The following is a 17217-nucleotide window of genomic DNA, read 5'->3' on the forward strand; positions in this document are numbered from 1 at the left end:
ACTGTGGCTCAAGTGGTAGAACGCTTGCCTTGAGTTGAAGAGCTGAGAGACAGCCCCCAGGCCCAGAGTTCAAGCCCCATGACTGACAAAAACAAAACAAAACAAAACAAACCACAGCAATCTTCATGAAAAGTGATGATTCTGTAAGCTAGGGGAGAGATGGAGCCTGGGCAATAGTTTTCTTCAGGGAATCCTGAGATATCAGCCTTTGCCATCTGGATACTCCTGCAAAATCTCAAAGCAGTTGTTTGTGTCAGACCTTTTTTTTTTTTCTTAAGCCTTCTCAAACAAATTTTGATTTAAAGTTAAGGCTAATGATAGTTCTATTTGTAAAAGTTGACTGATCTTGCCTTGAAAGAAGTTGGTATGTTTTGAAGATGAGAGACTTGAGTGTACATGTCCCCTGAGGAAAAGACTCAATAAGAGGGAAGTACAAAAGATTCAGGAGGGAGAAAAGGATTTGAAAGATCTCAGAATGGTTCTAATTTTTTTTTTTTTTTTTTTTTTGTCGGTCGTGGGGCTTGAACTCTGGGCCTGGGCGCTGTCCCTCAGCTCTTCAGCTCAAAGCGAGCACTCTACCACTTGAGCCACAGCGCCACTTCCGGTTTTCTGGTGGTTTTATTGGAGATAGGAGTCTCACGGTCTCTCCTGCCCGGGCTGGCTTTGAACCGCGATCCTCAGATCTCAGCCTCCTGAGTAGCTAGGATTACAGGCGTGAGCCACCAGCGCCCGGCTGGTTCTAATTTTAATAGTAAAGGAATACTACTTTTTTTTTTAGTTAAGTTTTTTATTGTGAAAATGCTGTGCAGAAGGGTTACAGTTACATGAGCAAGGTAATGAGTACATTTCTTTTCCAGCATTGTTGCTTCCTCCTTTGTTTTTCCCTTACCTTCTTTCCCACCTCCTCAGCTACCCCCCCCCGGCCCCCCCCTACCTAAATTGTAAAGTTCGTTTTTCGACATAGAGTCTTGTACATCTCATTGTTGCAGTGGGTCAATCTGTATCCCTATTTAAACAATTTGTTTTTTTTTTCCTTCCCCTCCCCAAATTATACCAACATCAAATATAGTGAAAACGGGTTATACTGTGGGGGAGGGACATACAAAGCAACAACAAAATCACATGGAATACTACTACTTCTATAGGATTAAGAGCAGAATAGATAACATGGACATTTGGAGAAAGCTTGGGAGGAGGTAAAGAAATAAATAATTGGAAAAATGTATGTTTATTTTATCTCTTTTGTTGTTTGTTTCATAAGATAATAGTGCATGTGTGTGTGTGTGTGCGTGCGTGCGTGTGTGTGTGCATGTGTGTGTGTGTGTGTGTGTGTGTGTGTGTGTGTGTGTGTGTGTGTGTGTGTGTGTGTGTGTGTGTGTGTTCTGGGACTTGAACTTGGGTCCTGGGAACTGTCCCTGAGCCTTTTTGCTCAAGACTAGCACACTACCACTTGAGCCACAATTCTACTTCTGGCATTTTGGTAGTTAATTGGAGATGAGAGCCTCACACTTTCTTGCCATTGTTGGCTTTGAACCACAATCCTTAGAGCTCTGCCTCTGGAGTAGCTAGGATTACAGGCATGAAGCACCATCATCCAATATCCAGTAATTTTTTTTAAGTTACTAAGAATCAGTAACTTGCATTTGCAAGCATTCTAATCTCCAACCCTTTTTGTTCTAATTTCATTTTAAGGTTGTGTTTCACTAACTATGCCAAGATCTGGCCTCAGAATTTTGCTTCATTCCTGCCTCTGCTCTCAGTCATGTAGAGCTGGGATTAGTAGGTATACACCATAATGAATTTGTGCAGTATTTCTTACACAGTTCCTATGTGTTTTAAGTATGTTAACTGAATAAATTCTCACAGCTATTAGATTAGATATTATCCTTATTTTGAAAATGATACATAAACAGGCCAAGTGGTTTATCCATTTAGGGCTGACAATTCAACAAGAATCTCTAGAGGTATGATGTCTGAGCATAAGTTTGGGATTTTGTGATAATGATGGAAAACTAGAAGGTGATTTGGGATGGGAATTATTTCATATGGGACTGTAGGGGAAGGCATTTGTGATGTTGGAAAGTCAAGCATGGATATCTTTGCATGGAGAGAAGAGAATGGATCTATAAAGGTCTGGTCTGTGTGCAGATTAAAAGATTGAGTAGAGATAGATGTATTCACCCAGCTCACACTTGGTTTTAGTTTATCTTATCCCTGCACAAGAATTTTTAAAAGAAAACTAGATTTTTTTCCCCTTAAGTTTCATTCTTGACTTAGACAAATAATGAGTAGCAATGCGAGCATAAGTAAGAGGGATTCCTAGGCCTGGGAATGAAGCTTGATGGTAGAGCATGTGCATAGGTCGGGGGTTTGATTTGCTTCACTATGAAAATAAAATGAAAAGAGGTCCTTCTCAGAAGTTTGTTGTAAAAGTTTAAATCCTGGTTTTCAGCCCAAAGAAAAGGTTCTGAAATATTATGTCAGTCTTTGTCCAAAATGATTGCTTATAGCCAGGTGCCAGGGGCTCACGCATGCAAGCCTAGCTACTCAGGAGGGTGAGATCTGAGGATCACAGTTCAAAGCTAGCCTGAGCAGGAAAATTTGTGAGACTCTTATCTAGTAAACCACCAGAAAACTGGAGTGGCGCTGTGGCTCAAGTACTAACGCGCTTGCATTGCACTGAAGAGCTCAGGGACAGCGCCCACGCCCAGAGTTCAAGTCCCATGAATGACCAAAAAAAAAAAAAGATTGCTTTTTTTTTTTTTTTTAATTCAGTGGTTAACAAACAAGCATGTGATTTGTCTTTATCTTTTTTTCCCCCCTGATTCCTTTCTTCCTGAAGCTTTAAGTGTAACTCTTTGCGGAGAAGTCTCAAATTTGTATCTAGTCTGAACATCCTTCTTGAAATGTACAGTATACCCATGTATTGCCTGCTTAGCTTTGCCCCTTGAATATGTAATTGACTAAAGCACCAAGGAAGAAGGTAAGGAGGGCATGGAATTCTTGAAGGCATTTCAGAGAGAACTGATGAGATTGGTGATAAGTAAAAGGAAGAATTAGACGTGTGTTTCTGAAGTTCTTGTTAGTATGGTCCATTGAGTAACACTTCCAGGCATTAGAAAATATTGGTACAGCTGAATTTAATTTTCCTGTGTTTCTGGTAGGGTGAAGGATTGGTTGGGAGGATATTAGGCAGGAGAGTGGACACAAATGAAGTAAGTTTTCGAAGTTTTTGTTATTTTGTTGTGTTCACTTTAAACCCACCTCAAACCCATGACTCTTTTGCCTCATCTTCTCCAGTACTGGGATTGTACGTCAGCACTACCAGTGAAATCTGTGATCTCTAACTAATTTTTTCTATACCATATGGATAATTTATGGTAATTTTCCTTTCATTTTTGATTTTGTATATAGGATATATTTGTTTAGTATATAAAACAAATTCCTTTTGTATACTTGGTACCCACTCTTAGAAAAACTACCCTTTTGTCTTCTTGTACCTGAAAGACTATTAAAAGAGTTTTAAAAAATACTTTTTTTTTCCCTTTGTGGTACTAAGATTTGAACTTGGTACTTCACATTTGCTGGACAGGCAGTACTGTTTGAACCTTAGCCCCCCTAGCTCCATAATCTTCACAAACATTAGTAGAATTTTGAAAAAAAACTATTTCCTAAAACAAAATCATGTTTACAGTTTTTTAAATTTGTTATTATTGGCATTTTTAGCAATGTTTAGTGTTTGACCCTAAGTTAAATCATTCAGCAAAATTACAAGTACCTTCTCTGTGCTTAACCCCAAGGGGTAAAATGTTCATAGTCCCTTTTCTTGTTGAGTTCACTGAACATCCTAGTTTAAGTGCCACTTCACAAAGACCTCCTTTCAGGGGCCTTGGAATGTAGTTAAGTGACACAACACCTGCCTAGCATGTGTGAAGCCCTGGGTTCAATTCCCAAAACTAACACACACACACACACACACACACACACACACACACACACACACACACCTGGGTTCAACACACACACACACACACACACACACACACACACACACACACACACACACACACACTCTGTGGGAGAAGAGGGAGGGGCTACGACTCTGAGCCCTGGGTTCAATTCCCAAAACACACACACACACACACACACACACACACACACACACACACACACACACACACACACACACACACACACACACACACACACACACACACACACACACACACACACACACACACACACACACACACACACACACCCCTCTGTGGGAGAAGAGGGAGGGGCTACGACTCTGAGCCCTGGGTTCAATTCCCAAAACACACACACACCCCTCTGTGGGGGAAGAAGGAGGGGGCTACAACTCTGAGCCCTGGGTTCAATTCCCAAAACTAGCACACACACACACCCCCTGTGGGGGAAGAGGGAGGGGGCTACGACTCTCTCTTTGAGTCTTAAGTTTTTAGTGTTTCGTACAAAGGCAGGATACTTTAAGTTAAACATAGTCTAGTGAAGGAATGAGGAAGTTTTTCTTAGTGGACCTGTGTTGAAAGTAAGTATTCAATATCTAACGCCCTTAGAGGTCAAATAAGGTGATTATAAACACTTTTTCCTTTGAATTTTAGAATTTAGAAGTTATCCATGAACTTTATAAGGTCAGATTTAGTAGAGGAAAGAAATGAAATTAAGGTTGTTTTTGTTTATGAAATGAATTTGCAAGAAAAGAAAAGCATGCTACTTTTCTCCAAACCATTACTGGCTTGTCTGTAGGTATATGTGATAAACTAAACTATAAGGAGAACTTGGGGCTGGGAAGGTGGCTCAGTGATAGAGCGCTTGCCTTGCATGCATGAGGCCCTGGGTTCATTCCTCAGCACCACATAAGCAAAAAGAAAAAAGCCAGAAGTGGTGCTGTGGTTCAAGTGGTAGAGCTCTATGCTAGCCTTGAGCTGAAGAGCTGAGGGACAGTGCCCAGGCCCAGAGTTCAGGCCCCACGACTGGACCCCCCCTCCCAAAAAAAAAAAGAAAGAAAGAAGGAGAACTTGGTATTTTTAAAATATTTTCACTGTTACAGAGAAAATACTGTGGTAGAGGCTACTAGGAGAGATCTATCTCTATCACTCCTAGCTTAACCCGGGGTTAAGCTGTCACATCTGACTTTGACATTAAATGCTGAGTGAATAAGAAAAGGTAAAGAAGACATGGTGAAAAAAAAAATTAGACACTGAGAAATAGTAGTACCAGAACTCTGGCTGCCTATTTATTTGCCTTTGTAAAATAATTCTTCACTTCTGTGAGTTTTGGACCTTACTGTATGCTGTTTTTTTTCTTCCAGGTGTAGGCAAATCATGCTTGTTGCTACAGTTTACAGACAAGAGGTTTCAGCCCGTGCATGACCTCACAATTGGTAAGTTTTATGAAAGAGAAAAACATAAAAAATTTAGAGTAGTTTTGGTATGCTAGGGGATCTATTCTGTTACTATTGATTCCAAAATCAGTGAAACTACATTTATTCAGAATTTAGTCTCTTTTTAAAAAATAAGTAATATATAGTCTTGCTCTATCCTCCATTCCCTCCCACGAGGTCTTGCTCTGTAAACTCATTCCTCCTGCCTCAGCCTCCTGAGTGCAGGGATTACAGGCATGCACTGTTTCACCCAGCTTTAGAAACAAAGTGTAATAAAAATAAGTGTTATCCAACTTTTCACAAGTTGTTAGAATACAACAGACACTAATTTTGTTTAAGATTTCAGTTGTTTTTAATTAATGACAAAGCAAACTCCTCTCCTCTCTCTCCAGCAACCTACTGAGGATTGAACCCAGGGCCTCAGACATGATAGGCAAATGTTCTAACTTTACTAGCAAGTTACATTTGTGCCATACTCCCAATCTTTTGAAATTTTAAATTTTGTTTTTGGGGTTGGGTCTTGGTAACATTGTCCAGGTTGGTCTTGAACTCTTGGTCCTACTGCCTCCACCTCCAAGTGGCTGGGATTATGGGCATGTGCCACTATGTATACTGAAACTATAGATAGACAGCATGATTCATCATGAGAATAGTGATTATGGAACAGCTCATTGGAAATTGAATCAAGTTCTTGCTAACTATATGTTCAGGTCACTTTACTCCTCCATCTCTATTTTTTTTATCTGTATAATAACAGTAATGCCAAGCCCACAAAATAATTGTGAGTATAAGTAACTGAATATTAAATGTAAAGTACTGGCACTTAATAAATGTTGTAGGTTACCTATAATTATTAACTAAGAAAAACTATCATCAGGTAATTGTGAAGAATAAATAAGATAGTTACTCTAAGAAATACCCAGTAAGTAATAGCTGTTACTATTTAGAATAGTGATACTGCCTACTTTTGTTAATATACAAAGGTATAAAATTGAAATGAGTGGTACTCATTAGACAATACATTGAAAGTGAAATATACAACTTGTGGGTGGAGATGGAAGGGAAAAATTGGGAGAGAGCAAGGAAGGGGTGATATTGTCTAAAAAGAAATGTACTCTACCTGATTTATATAACTATAACCCCTTTGTACATCACGTTTTAATAACAACGAAAAATTTTAAAAATTGAGTGAAAATCTAACAGGTTTTTGTAATTGTCCTGTTTGTTTAAAACTTACATTTATATCCTGAAAGGTAAGGAATGTAAGTGGAGATTTTTCTATACCATAGACTTTTAACAACTAGAGATTTGTCAAATATCAAGAAAAACATGGGGCTGGGAAGGTGGCTCAGTGGTAGAGTACTTGCTTTGCATGCATGAGGCCCTGGGTTCGATTACTCAGCACCACATAAACAGAAAAAGATGAAAGTGGTGCTGTGTGTGGCTCAAGTGCTAGAGTGCTAGCCTTGAGCTGAAGAGCTCAGGGACAGCACCCATGACCCATGACCGACTCCTTTGGAGTAAAACTAGTGTGTAACTAGTTTCCAATTGTATTTAGTTTTTTCTGGTTGGAATTTGAAAAAAAAGAAAACCTAAATAAAATAGGTGGAAGTTCCCTGACTATTCAGGTGAATATACAAAAAGAAAAAGAAAAGAAAAACATAATCTTGTTTAATGACTTTTCAGTTACTATTTATTTTCTGTTGAATTTATTAGATTTATGGCATGTTGATTCTCATATGCTATGCATTTTAAAAATAGAAGATCAAAGATATACCTGGGCGCTGGTGGCTCACGCCTGTAATCCTAGCTACGCAGGAGGCTGAGATTTGAGGATCACTGTTCAAAGCCAGCTGGAGCAGGAAAGCCCGTGAGACTCTTATCTCCAATAAACCACTCAGAAAACCAGAAGTGGTGCTGTGGCTCAAGTGGTAGAGTGCTTGCCTTGAGCTGAAGAGCTGAGGGACAAGCGCCAAGGCCCAGAGTTCAAGACCCACAACCGACAAAAAAAAAAAAAAAAAAACCCAAAAAACAGAAAATCATAGATGGAACTCATGAATAAGATTATCATATCAATAATTTCAACCAACCACATGTACTTCATGAGTATATTGAAATCTTTAACAACTAATGTCAATAAGAAGATATATTTTCATTTTGAAAGTTTCAAATAAATATGTATAGTAATGATGGTTAAAACAGACAATAGTGTTTCATACTGGTCCTCCTAACTTTAACTTTTGTGTGTAGGGTCTACTCTTTGCTCGATAGATTTGAAACCTTTGCAACCACATTAGACAATACAAAATCCTAAGACAGCTAACAAAACTCGTGTTTTTAATGTAGAATATGAAATTAAAGTGTTCTTCCTTTTCATTGAAATGTATATATTTGCCATCCTGTGGCACACCCAATGGAGAGGATGGGCCTACGTCTGCTGTTGGAAATTGGCATAAGCTGTACTTGATAGAGATGAGGGAATAGACTGAAGACAGTTACTAGGAAAACTGTAACCCATGTAGCTGCCAGCTGCCAGCTGCCTGGGAGCAGACACTCGGAAATAGAAAGCTTCAAGAAAAGAAAAGCTGGGTGTCTTTCTCTGTTACTGTCATCCTAAGTTGACTGCAGATTTTCTATTACTATAGTTCCAGCCCTTTGCTTGGCAGGTCCCACTGATGGTCTCCTAAGTTCAAATAACACCAATTTCTCCTCCCAACCTCTGTGTGGTAGCAGCTTCCTACTATAGTTAATCTCTGGGCTTTCTCCCCAACTCTTTTCTGAATTTCTTGGCTCTTCCTTTATTATAGCATTTCTATTAAATTCCCTTAGTACTTAAATATTTAAGTTTGGTTTCTTGTTTTCTGATTATACTCTGATGTCTCTCCTCCCTCCCCTCATCTAAATAAATAATATCCACCTAACTCATTTTAAGGAAAAGGAGAGTTTATTACTTATTAATTTATTTGTGTCTCACAGAAACTGAGGAAAGAGGGAGACAGTTAAATCAGCCTGGAACTAGAGCTTGTAGCTCTTAAGGAGGAAACAATAAGTTCTTCCTTAATCTTATATTCTTTCCTCTTATCTCATTCTTTCCTCATCTCTCCTTGAGTTCTCTCTCCTTATTAACCAGTGTTTTTGGTTTCCCTCTCTATGATGGACAGTGATCATTATCAGTAACTCCAAAGTTCATATACCTTTCAGAATAACAGAAATTCTCTTAACCCAATTCCAAGTTCCCTGGACAAGAAGTTCATTGCTTCAAGTTGGTTCAGGCCTACTCACCCCTTATTTTGTCAGCTTTGGCTATGAGTCCAGAGTCACTTTGTACAACGTGGTTACCAAATTAGTAATAGTGGGTAATGTCTGTCCTTAAGCTTCTTTCTACTATAATGATCAATTCCTTACTCTGTTTATGAACCACTGACTCCTTAACTTACAATTCTTCTGTCTGCATTCTCCCTTTCTCTTTTACTTTTTCCCTAACACGTAAAGATAATAATACAACAATTTTTTTGTCTTTCTGATTCACAAATATTATAAATACTATAATAAGCTGAATGAAAAGCAAAAGTAGAGAAAAATGGATACTTTAGAATATCGGTAGGGGAGCTACTTGGGACATATAAGTTTGAGATGCTTACTAGACAGAGAGGAGAGATGCTGAATATGTAGTTTGATATGTCCATCTTAGGTAAGGGATTAACTAGAATAGATTCATGAAAGAGTAGATGGAGAGAAACTGGAATAGAAAATATGGACAGTTCTTTGTAAGGAATCTTGTAAAATGAGAGAAAAGGTTCGAAGCTGGAAAAGAAGTTGGAATAATGGAATAACCATCAAAATGGAAAAACTAAATTATGGCCAGAGAAAAAAAGAACTGCTAAAGTGGCATCTTGAGCCTGGTTAGGTCTTTCACAGGTAGAACCTAAGAAAGAACTCCTCTGCCTCTCCTTGTTTCTTAGTTAAACAAAAACCATGGTTATCAACTAAGAGTAAAAATAAAGAAAGTACTGCATACTTAAAAAAATAAGAAAGGGGGCTGGGAAGTTGGCTCAGAGTGCTTGTCTCATATGCATGAGGCCCTGGGTTCAATACCTCAGTACCGCATAAGCAGAAAAGATGCCAGAAGTGGCCCTGTGGCTCAAGTGGTAGAGTGCTAGCCTTGAGCTAAAGAGCTGAGGGACAGCGTCCAGGCCCAAAGTTCAGCCCCCACGACTGACCAAAAAAAAGAGAAGGTACAGTGTAGTTTCATGAACAAATGGAATGTAAGTGCATTCCATCTAAAATAATTCTTAGGCAGCACTAAAGGTTCACTTCAAACTAGTATCCATAAATTTAAAATGAGACTAGTTAACATAACACTGTGTTTTCCTCCAGCCATGTTGAGTTGTTGGATTTGACCTGTAGTTTAACTATAAGGATATGACAAAAGACTGAGTGTATTCAGGAATGAGTATAAGCAAAAGGAAATGCATTAGTATATCTAGAGTGGTATTTAGAGCCTGCAGGAGAGGGAAGATTTGGCCTTAATTATAGGCAGAAGCAAAGCTCTTTTTAGAGGTCAGGAAGCAGGAGCTTGAAATAGCAGAAGTTTTATTAACTCTTTCATCAGCTAGAATTGAATGGTCATCAGTCAATGATTGTCTCCTGATGATGTCAGTTCCACAGGGGTCATCTGCTTGCCCACATTGTTTTGCTCACCCACCTTTGTTATCAGTGGCATTCTTGGGGCAAATTTGACTATACATTGAAGAAGTCTTGAAGCCCACTGAGCAGTGTAGATAATTTTTGGATTATGGTTAAAAGTCACCTCTCCTTTCCCTGCCCTCTTCCTCCTTTCCTTTTCTTTTGTGAGTAGAAGGAATGGGTTTATGAAAAGGCTTCTGTGTTAGATATCTTGTTGGCACATACAATTTTGTTTATTCTTTCCTTGTAAGTATTATTTAAAAAACTTTTGTGCGTACACAGTGAGACCAAGGGAGGATAGTCTCTTTAAGAGAAGAACAGAAAGGCACAATGCCTATGTGCATCTGACCATACAAAATAATATTTATGAAAATGAACTCAAGAAATTGAAGATAAGAGGTTTTTCTCTTTTTTGCTATTTTTGTTTTCTTTTTGTCCTATTTGTTTATTTGTCTTTGGGAGTGAGGGGGGAGCACAGAAATGGAGAGACAAGGTAAACAAATGCAGCAGTGGTACTCAATGAATGCTATGTTGAAAATGAACTATGTAACTTGTGGATGGGGATGGGTGGGAGAGAGTTGGGAGAGAGCCAGTGAAGTGATGACATTGACCAAAAAGAAATGTATTCTTTTTTCCCCCCTCTTTCTTTCTTTTTTTTGTTAGTCAACTGTGGGGCTTGAACTCAGCCTGGGCACTGAGCTCTTTTCCTCAAAGGTAGCGCTCTACCACTTCCAGCCACAGCTCCACTTCCCATTTTCTGGTACTTAATTAGAGATAAGAGTCTCATGGGTTTTCTGCCCTGCTAACTTTGAACCACAATTTTGAGATCTCAGACACTTGAGTAGCTAGGATTACAAGCGTGAGGTACCAGGACCCAGCAAGAAATGTACTCTTTTTTTTTTTTTGGTTGGTTGTGGGGCCTGAACTCCGGGCCTGGGTACTGTCCCTCAACTCTTCAGCTCAAGACTAGTGCTATACCACTTGAGCCACAGCACCACTTCTAGCTTTTTCCACCTATGTGGTACTGAAGAATCGAACCCAGGGCTTCATGCATGCAAGGCAAGCACTCTTACCCGTGAGCTACCTTCCCAGCTCAAGAAATGTACTCTTTACCTGACTTATGTAACTGTAACCCTTCTGTATATCACCTTTATAATAATAAAAAATTTTGTACCACACTTAGCCAGTTTTTCCCCTCAGGTATTTCATTGTTATGTTATTAGTGGTATTTTCATGTGTGTCCCTACCCTGTGGCCTTAGATGTGAATATATTAAACACTGTAAATAGTTTTATATGACAAATTATATTTTTGCATTTTTCTTTCTAGTACATCATGACTCCTGAGTCTCTCTTCTCTAGATTTCCTGTTTCTAAGCCTCAGAAACATAACCGTCATCATCAACTTATTGGCACTGAGTGTGGTCTAGGATGGAATAAGCATTAAAATGTAGAATTTTATTTTGTGGACAGACAAATCACCTTTCTTACATGTCTAATCATAGTGGAAGGAATTATAGGAGAGGTTGAGATGGATTTTTCTTTTTCTTTTTTTCTTTTTTCTTTCTTTCTTTTTTATTTATGGTCCGGTTGTGGGGCCTGAACTCTGGGCCTGGGCGCTGTCCCTCAGCTCTTCAACTCAAGACTAGCGCTATACCACTTGAGCCACAGCACCACCTCTGGCTTTTTTTTTCTTTTTGCTTATGTGGTGCTGGGGAATCGAACCCAGGGCCTCATGCATGCAAGACAAGTGCTCTACCACTGAGCCACCTTCCCAGCCCCTCTTTCTTTCTTTATTTTATTTATTTATTTATTTATTTTATTTTTTTACCACTCATGGGGCTTGAACTGTGGGCTTGGGCTCTGTCTCTCAGGCCAAGGCAAGTTCTCTACCACTTTAGCCACAGCGCCACTGGTAGTTAATTGGAGATACAAGTCTCATGGATTTTTCTGCCTGGGCTGGCTTGGAACCATGATCCTCACATCTTAGCCTCCTGAGTAGCTAGGATTATAGGCATGAGCCACTGGCACCTGGCTGGATTTGTTTTCTTTTTGAGATAGGGTTTAACTATAGTTTAGTCTGGCCTCAAACAGGGGATCCTCCTGCTTCAGCCTATGAAGTACTGACATAACAGGTGTGAACCACCACGTCCAGTTAACTAAAAGAAAATTTGACATAGGGCAGTATGTCCTTTTTCTGAGAACTAGGAGTAGTGTTCTTCCTGGGTTACTAACATCTCTAGGGACCATATGCCTTGCCATCTTGACTTCTGATCTTCTCCTGTTTTCATAATTAAATGAGTGTTTTCTAAAGAAATGGTAAATACAAGTAAAAAGCAAAAAAGAAAAGAAACTTGTAAGTGTAAAGTCTATATTCCTTTAATCTACAGTCCTCCTATAATCATTGACATACATATTGAAAAACATGTACAGAAAATTATTCCATCATTCACTACTGAAAATTTGAAGTAATTTAAGCCTTGCTAGTGAAGACCACAGTCAATAGATATCTATTATATTTATTATAATATTTAAAAAATATTTCTAGTTTAAGTTTTATTAGTACTTCTGCTTAACTTAGTTTTTAAGGATAGAAGTTAATATTTTTCCAAATTGATCTGTATGTCATATAGCATAGCATATTCTGGAAATAAACATTCTGTGCTTTAATCCTTGAATGTGAAATATATGCCAAATATCTTGTAACACATCATTTTCTGCTCTATTTAGGTGTAGAGTTTGGTGCTCGAATGATAACCATTGATGGGAAACAGATAAAACTTCAGATATGGGATACAGTAAGTATAGCAAAAATAATACTATATGACCACAATGAAAGTACCTTGGATGCTTGTTTTTAGTGTTTTTTTTTCCTACTACAACTTTTTTAGGTACTAAACCCTACAGCCATTAAATAAAATGTAGGAGAGAAGATTGTTGTTTTTTGGATTTTTTTTTTTAACTTACGTGATTCTTCTCCAAGGTATTGGAAACCAGTGTTTTTAATCTAAGGGGGTATTCATTATGATGTCTAAATGGAAATGTTCCAGAAAAAAACTTTTTAAGAAAAATAATTGAATGTCTAAAGTATATATGAAGTAAAATAAGATTTTCAGTACCATAAATAACTTACCCTGAAGTTTATTAAGTATGGCTTAATCTAACCACCACTTAAAGCCACCTTGTTCTTAATCTATTGGAATAATTTTTTTCATTACCCTGTTCAGTGAGCACCTGCTATAGGACAGGCTGTGTAGGTTTTTGTTTTTGTTTTTATTTTTTTTGTCGGTTGTGGGGCCTGAATTCTGCGCCTGGGCGCTGTCCCTCAGCTCTTCAGCTCAAGGTGAGCGCTCTACCACTTGAGCTATAGCACCACTTCAGGTTTTCTGGTGGTTTATTGGAGATAGGAGTCTCTCGGTCTTTCCTGCCCAGGCTGGCTTTGAACCGAGATCCTCAGATCTCAGCCTCCTGAGTAGCTAGGATTACAGGCATGAGCCACCAGCACCGGGCTAGGCTGTGTAGTTTTTATGGTTTTTATAGTTTTTCATCTGAAGTCCAAAATAAGAAAAATTTTTTCTGTGACTATTTTTCTTTTCTCCCACCTATGTAAAAGTGAGATTGTGGTATATTTACTATGGACACTCTAAGGCAGCAGTTTTCAAACTTGGTGATTTCAGAACTCAATAGTGATCCCAAACAGTTTACCTTGTATGGCTTACAGCTATAAGTATTTACTATACTAAAAAGCTGAGAAATAGTTTAGATATTCAATTTTGTTTTCTCCTTTGTGATTCTGGGGATCTAGCCCAAGTATATAGCTACATACATGATAGAAAAGTGCCCTACCACTAAGCTATACCCCTAGCCCTGTTCATTAAAAAAAAAAAGTATTAAACTCATTACTTAATAAGGTAAACAATACGATTAACTGTATTTTTCAAAAACAAAGAACAACTATATTTTGTAGTGAGAAGAGTGGTATCATGTTACGATTTTGAAATCTCTCTACTGTCTACCTAACACAAGACACTGGATTCTCGTATCTGCTTCTGCATTGAGTCTTACATGATTTTAGTTGAAGTATATGAAGAAAATCCAGCCTCACACAAATAGGTACGTAGGAAAAAGAACCACATGGACCTTAAAGCTTCTCAGGGACTCCTTGGGGTTCTGAGATCACACTTTGATCATACCACTACTCTAGGGCATCAGGACTTTTTCACAAAACCCCAGAGGAAAAAACGCAAAGGTCTTGTATCAGCAAAGATAATCTCTAATGAAATATTAAAATATGGAGTATGCAGTCATCTTGTATACCGTAGTGATTTAATTTTAGTTTCTTATTTGTTTATACAGTAGCAATTCAAAGAAGGAACTGTGGAAAATACCTAGTCTTAGAGACTGGATATTTGAGACCCAGCAAGTTCCTGAGGGCAATTGAAAGACCCTAGTTTTATAATATTTCCTGTTTCCCACAGTTGTCTTTTATTTATTTATTTATTTATTTATTTATTTATTTTTGGGTCCGGTCGTGGGGGCCTGAACTTTGGGCCTGGGCGCTGTCCCTCAGTTCTTCAGCTCAAGGCTAGCGCTCTACCACTTGAGCCACAGCACCACTTCCAGCTTTTTTCTTTTTGCTTATGTGGTGTTGAGGAATCGAACCCAGGGTCTCATGCATGCAAGGCAAGCGCTCTACCACTGAGCCAGCTTCCTAGCCCCAACACAATTGTCTTTTAAATGGTAAACTTTGCATCTCTATCCTACTCTGGCTAGAGTTCTCTTAAACTCTTAGTTCTGTTGCTTTCTGACCTCCTCCTCCTCTCTAGTGAAGATTTTTACTATTTCTTAAGTATCCTTCCTGAGCCTAAAACACCTTAAAACTTTGATTTCCATTATCTCAGTAGGATTTCAAAACTGTTTGAAGGGTTCAGAAGTAGAGTGCTTGCCTAGCATGTTCCACGTACTAGGTTTAATCCCCAGTACTGCCAAAAAGATAAGAAAAGAAAAGATACATACAATCTTTTTCTAGAGGTTTCATATTTTGTATTTCTATATTAAGAGAGGGTTTGTTTTCAGAAGTGATTTATATAAACTAGATTGCTTTCTTCACTAACTTTGTACCCAAACATATCATTTAGGGTGGTATAGTTAGAACTGGACTACTTGGTATGCTTAACACAGTTTTCATACCTTATGTACATGAATATTTGCTTTGCTTACTTTTTTCCTTTTAATATCAGCATAGGTATTAATTCTTTCCTGAAGCCTTTTAGACACCCATGGGAATAAGATATTCTTTCCATGATACTTTATGTATATTTTTATTAAAGTTCTTAGTTTTTTGTTCATATATTTATCTTCCTTATGGTGAGGGAAGAAACTATATCTGATTTAGTTTTGCATCTTGCATTCTTTGCTCAGTGACAGATACAGTGTTTGGTAAATTTTACTATACTACTAAGTATAGAATCTCATGTTGTGTTGAAAACGGTGACTGATCGAGATATTCATAAACTGCTTTGCTAAATGGAAACTCTTGTACAACTATTTAAAGATAATTTAAAAAACTTTTAAAAAGTTAAACATAATTTATTTATTTTTTGGGTCCGGTTGTAGGGCCTGAACTCTGGGCCTGGGCGCTGTCCCTCAGCTCTTCAGCTCAAGGCTAGCGCTCTATCACTTGAGCCACAGTGCCACTGCTGGCTTTTTTCTTTTTGCTTATGTGGTGCTGAGGAATCGAACCCAGGCCTCAAGCATGCAAGGCAAGCGCTCTACCACTGAGCCACCTTCCCAGTACAACATAATTTTTTTAAATTATATTTAATTAAAATAAATTTTAATAGAATTCTCTCTAAACAAGTTGTAGCATCATTGATTATTCAGGAAACATCTACCAAGTGCATAGTTTCAGAAAAGGAAAATAATTATTACTCTGCTATACTTCAGGCACAAACTACCTCGTTTTGTAATTCTAGTTTATTTTACTGTTCTTTTCTTTGGGGGGGAGGTGCTGTCAAGGGATTTAACTCAAGGCCTCATGTTTGCTAGGTAGGCATTCTACCACTGGAGCCATGGCACTAGCCCTTTGTTCTTTTTCCTATTTTTTCTGAGAGAGACTTGCAATTTTTTTTTTTTGTCCTGGGCCAGCCTGGACCATAGATAGACCTCCTACATATTCCTCCTCCCAACTGGGATCACAGTCCCGTGCCACCAAGTCCAACTTGTCAGTTGAGATAAGGTCTTGCTAAGGTGTTTGCTTTGACTATCTGGCCTGGAACCAAGATCCTCCCAATCTCTACCTTCGGAGTAGCTGATATTGCAGGTGTATGACACTGCACCTAACCCTTGTCTATTGTTTTATTCTTAAAATACTGCTTAAACATGAGCAAGCCCTTCATTCCCCAGTTGTCTCTTTTTGTAAAATCTCCTGTTTTTAGTTTATTTTCTCCCAGGAGAAGTCTTTAAAAAGAAATCTTACTAAGCTAGACAATATGAGAGGGAAATAGAAGACAACCCCTGTTTGTACTTCTCTAGGAAGACAGAGTAGTGTTTTTCTTCCTCTGTGTCGAAAAGAGACTCTTGTGCCATTGAACACATCATAACCTCTACCAAAGAATTCCAGAGTTCATAGAATGCATGGTTTTAGGAACCAGTGACCAATTCCTGATTTTAGCTAAGCATGTTGGTCATGCTTGTAATTGTAGCACTGAGGAGGCTAAGGCAAAAGGATCATAAATTTGAGGTCAGCCTGAGATACATTTCAAGTTAAAAGCCAACCAGGGCTGAAGAAAAGGAAAGTTGTATTTTGCTTGGCCTGGTAACTCAAGGCTAGGCTCGGCCATTTGAGACATGCCTCCAGCCTGGCTTTTGCTTGTTATTTGAGGATGGAGTCTCAAAGACTTATCTGCCTGGTCTGTCTTTGAACCACAGTCCTCTGATCTTATCATCCCTAGTAGCTATAAAATTATATTTGTGAGCCACCATCCATCTGCCCAGCTAGAAAGTTATTTCTTAAAGCTTTGTTTTAGAGATTTGTATTCTTTTTTTTTTTTTTTAATGTATCTGCCAGTAGATAACTCTTTGGAGTTCTTCACACCATCAAGTCAGTTTTGCAGTTGAAAACAAC

At 38.4% G+C, this 17217-nt stretch overlaps 1 protein-coding gene across 1 annotated transcript in view; it reads left to right on the forward strand.

The window, feature by feature from the left end:
* The window catches only part of LOC138815865 (ras-related protein Rab-2A), an 81793-nt gene that overhangs the window by 22515 nt on the left and 42061 nt on the right, over positions 1-17217 (forward strand). The window contains exons 2-3 of the mRNA XM_070005243.1: positions 5336-5407; positions 12822-12889. Of these exons, the coding sequence (XP_069861344.1) occupies positions 5336-5407; positions 12822-12889 (140 nt within the window). The remainder of the gene's footprint in view (positions 1-5335; positions 5408-12821; positions 12890-17217) is intronic.

Source organism: Dipodomys merriami, unplaced genomic scaffold (assembly GCF_024711535.1).
Source record: "Dipodomys merriami isolate MVZ:Mamm:240054 unplaced genomic scaffold, mDipMer1.0.p SCAF_676, whole genome shotgun sequence".
NCBI classification, from domain to species: domain Eukaryota; kingdom Metazoa; phylum Chordata; class Mammalia; order Rodentia; family Heteromyidae; genus Dipodomys; species Dipodomys merriami.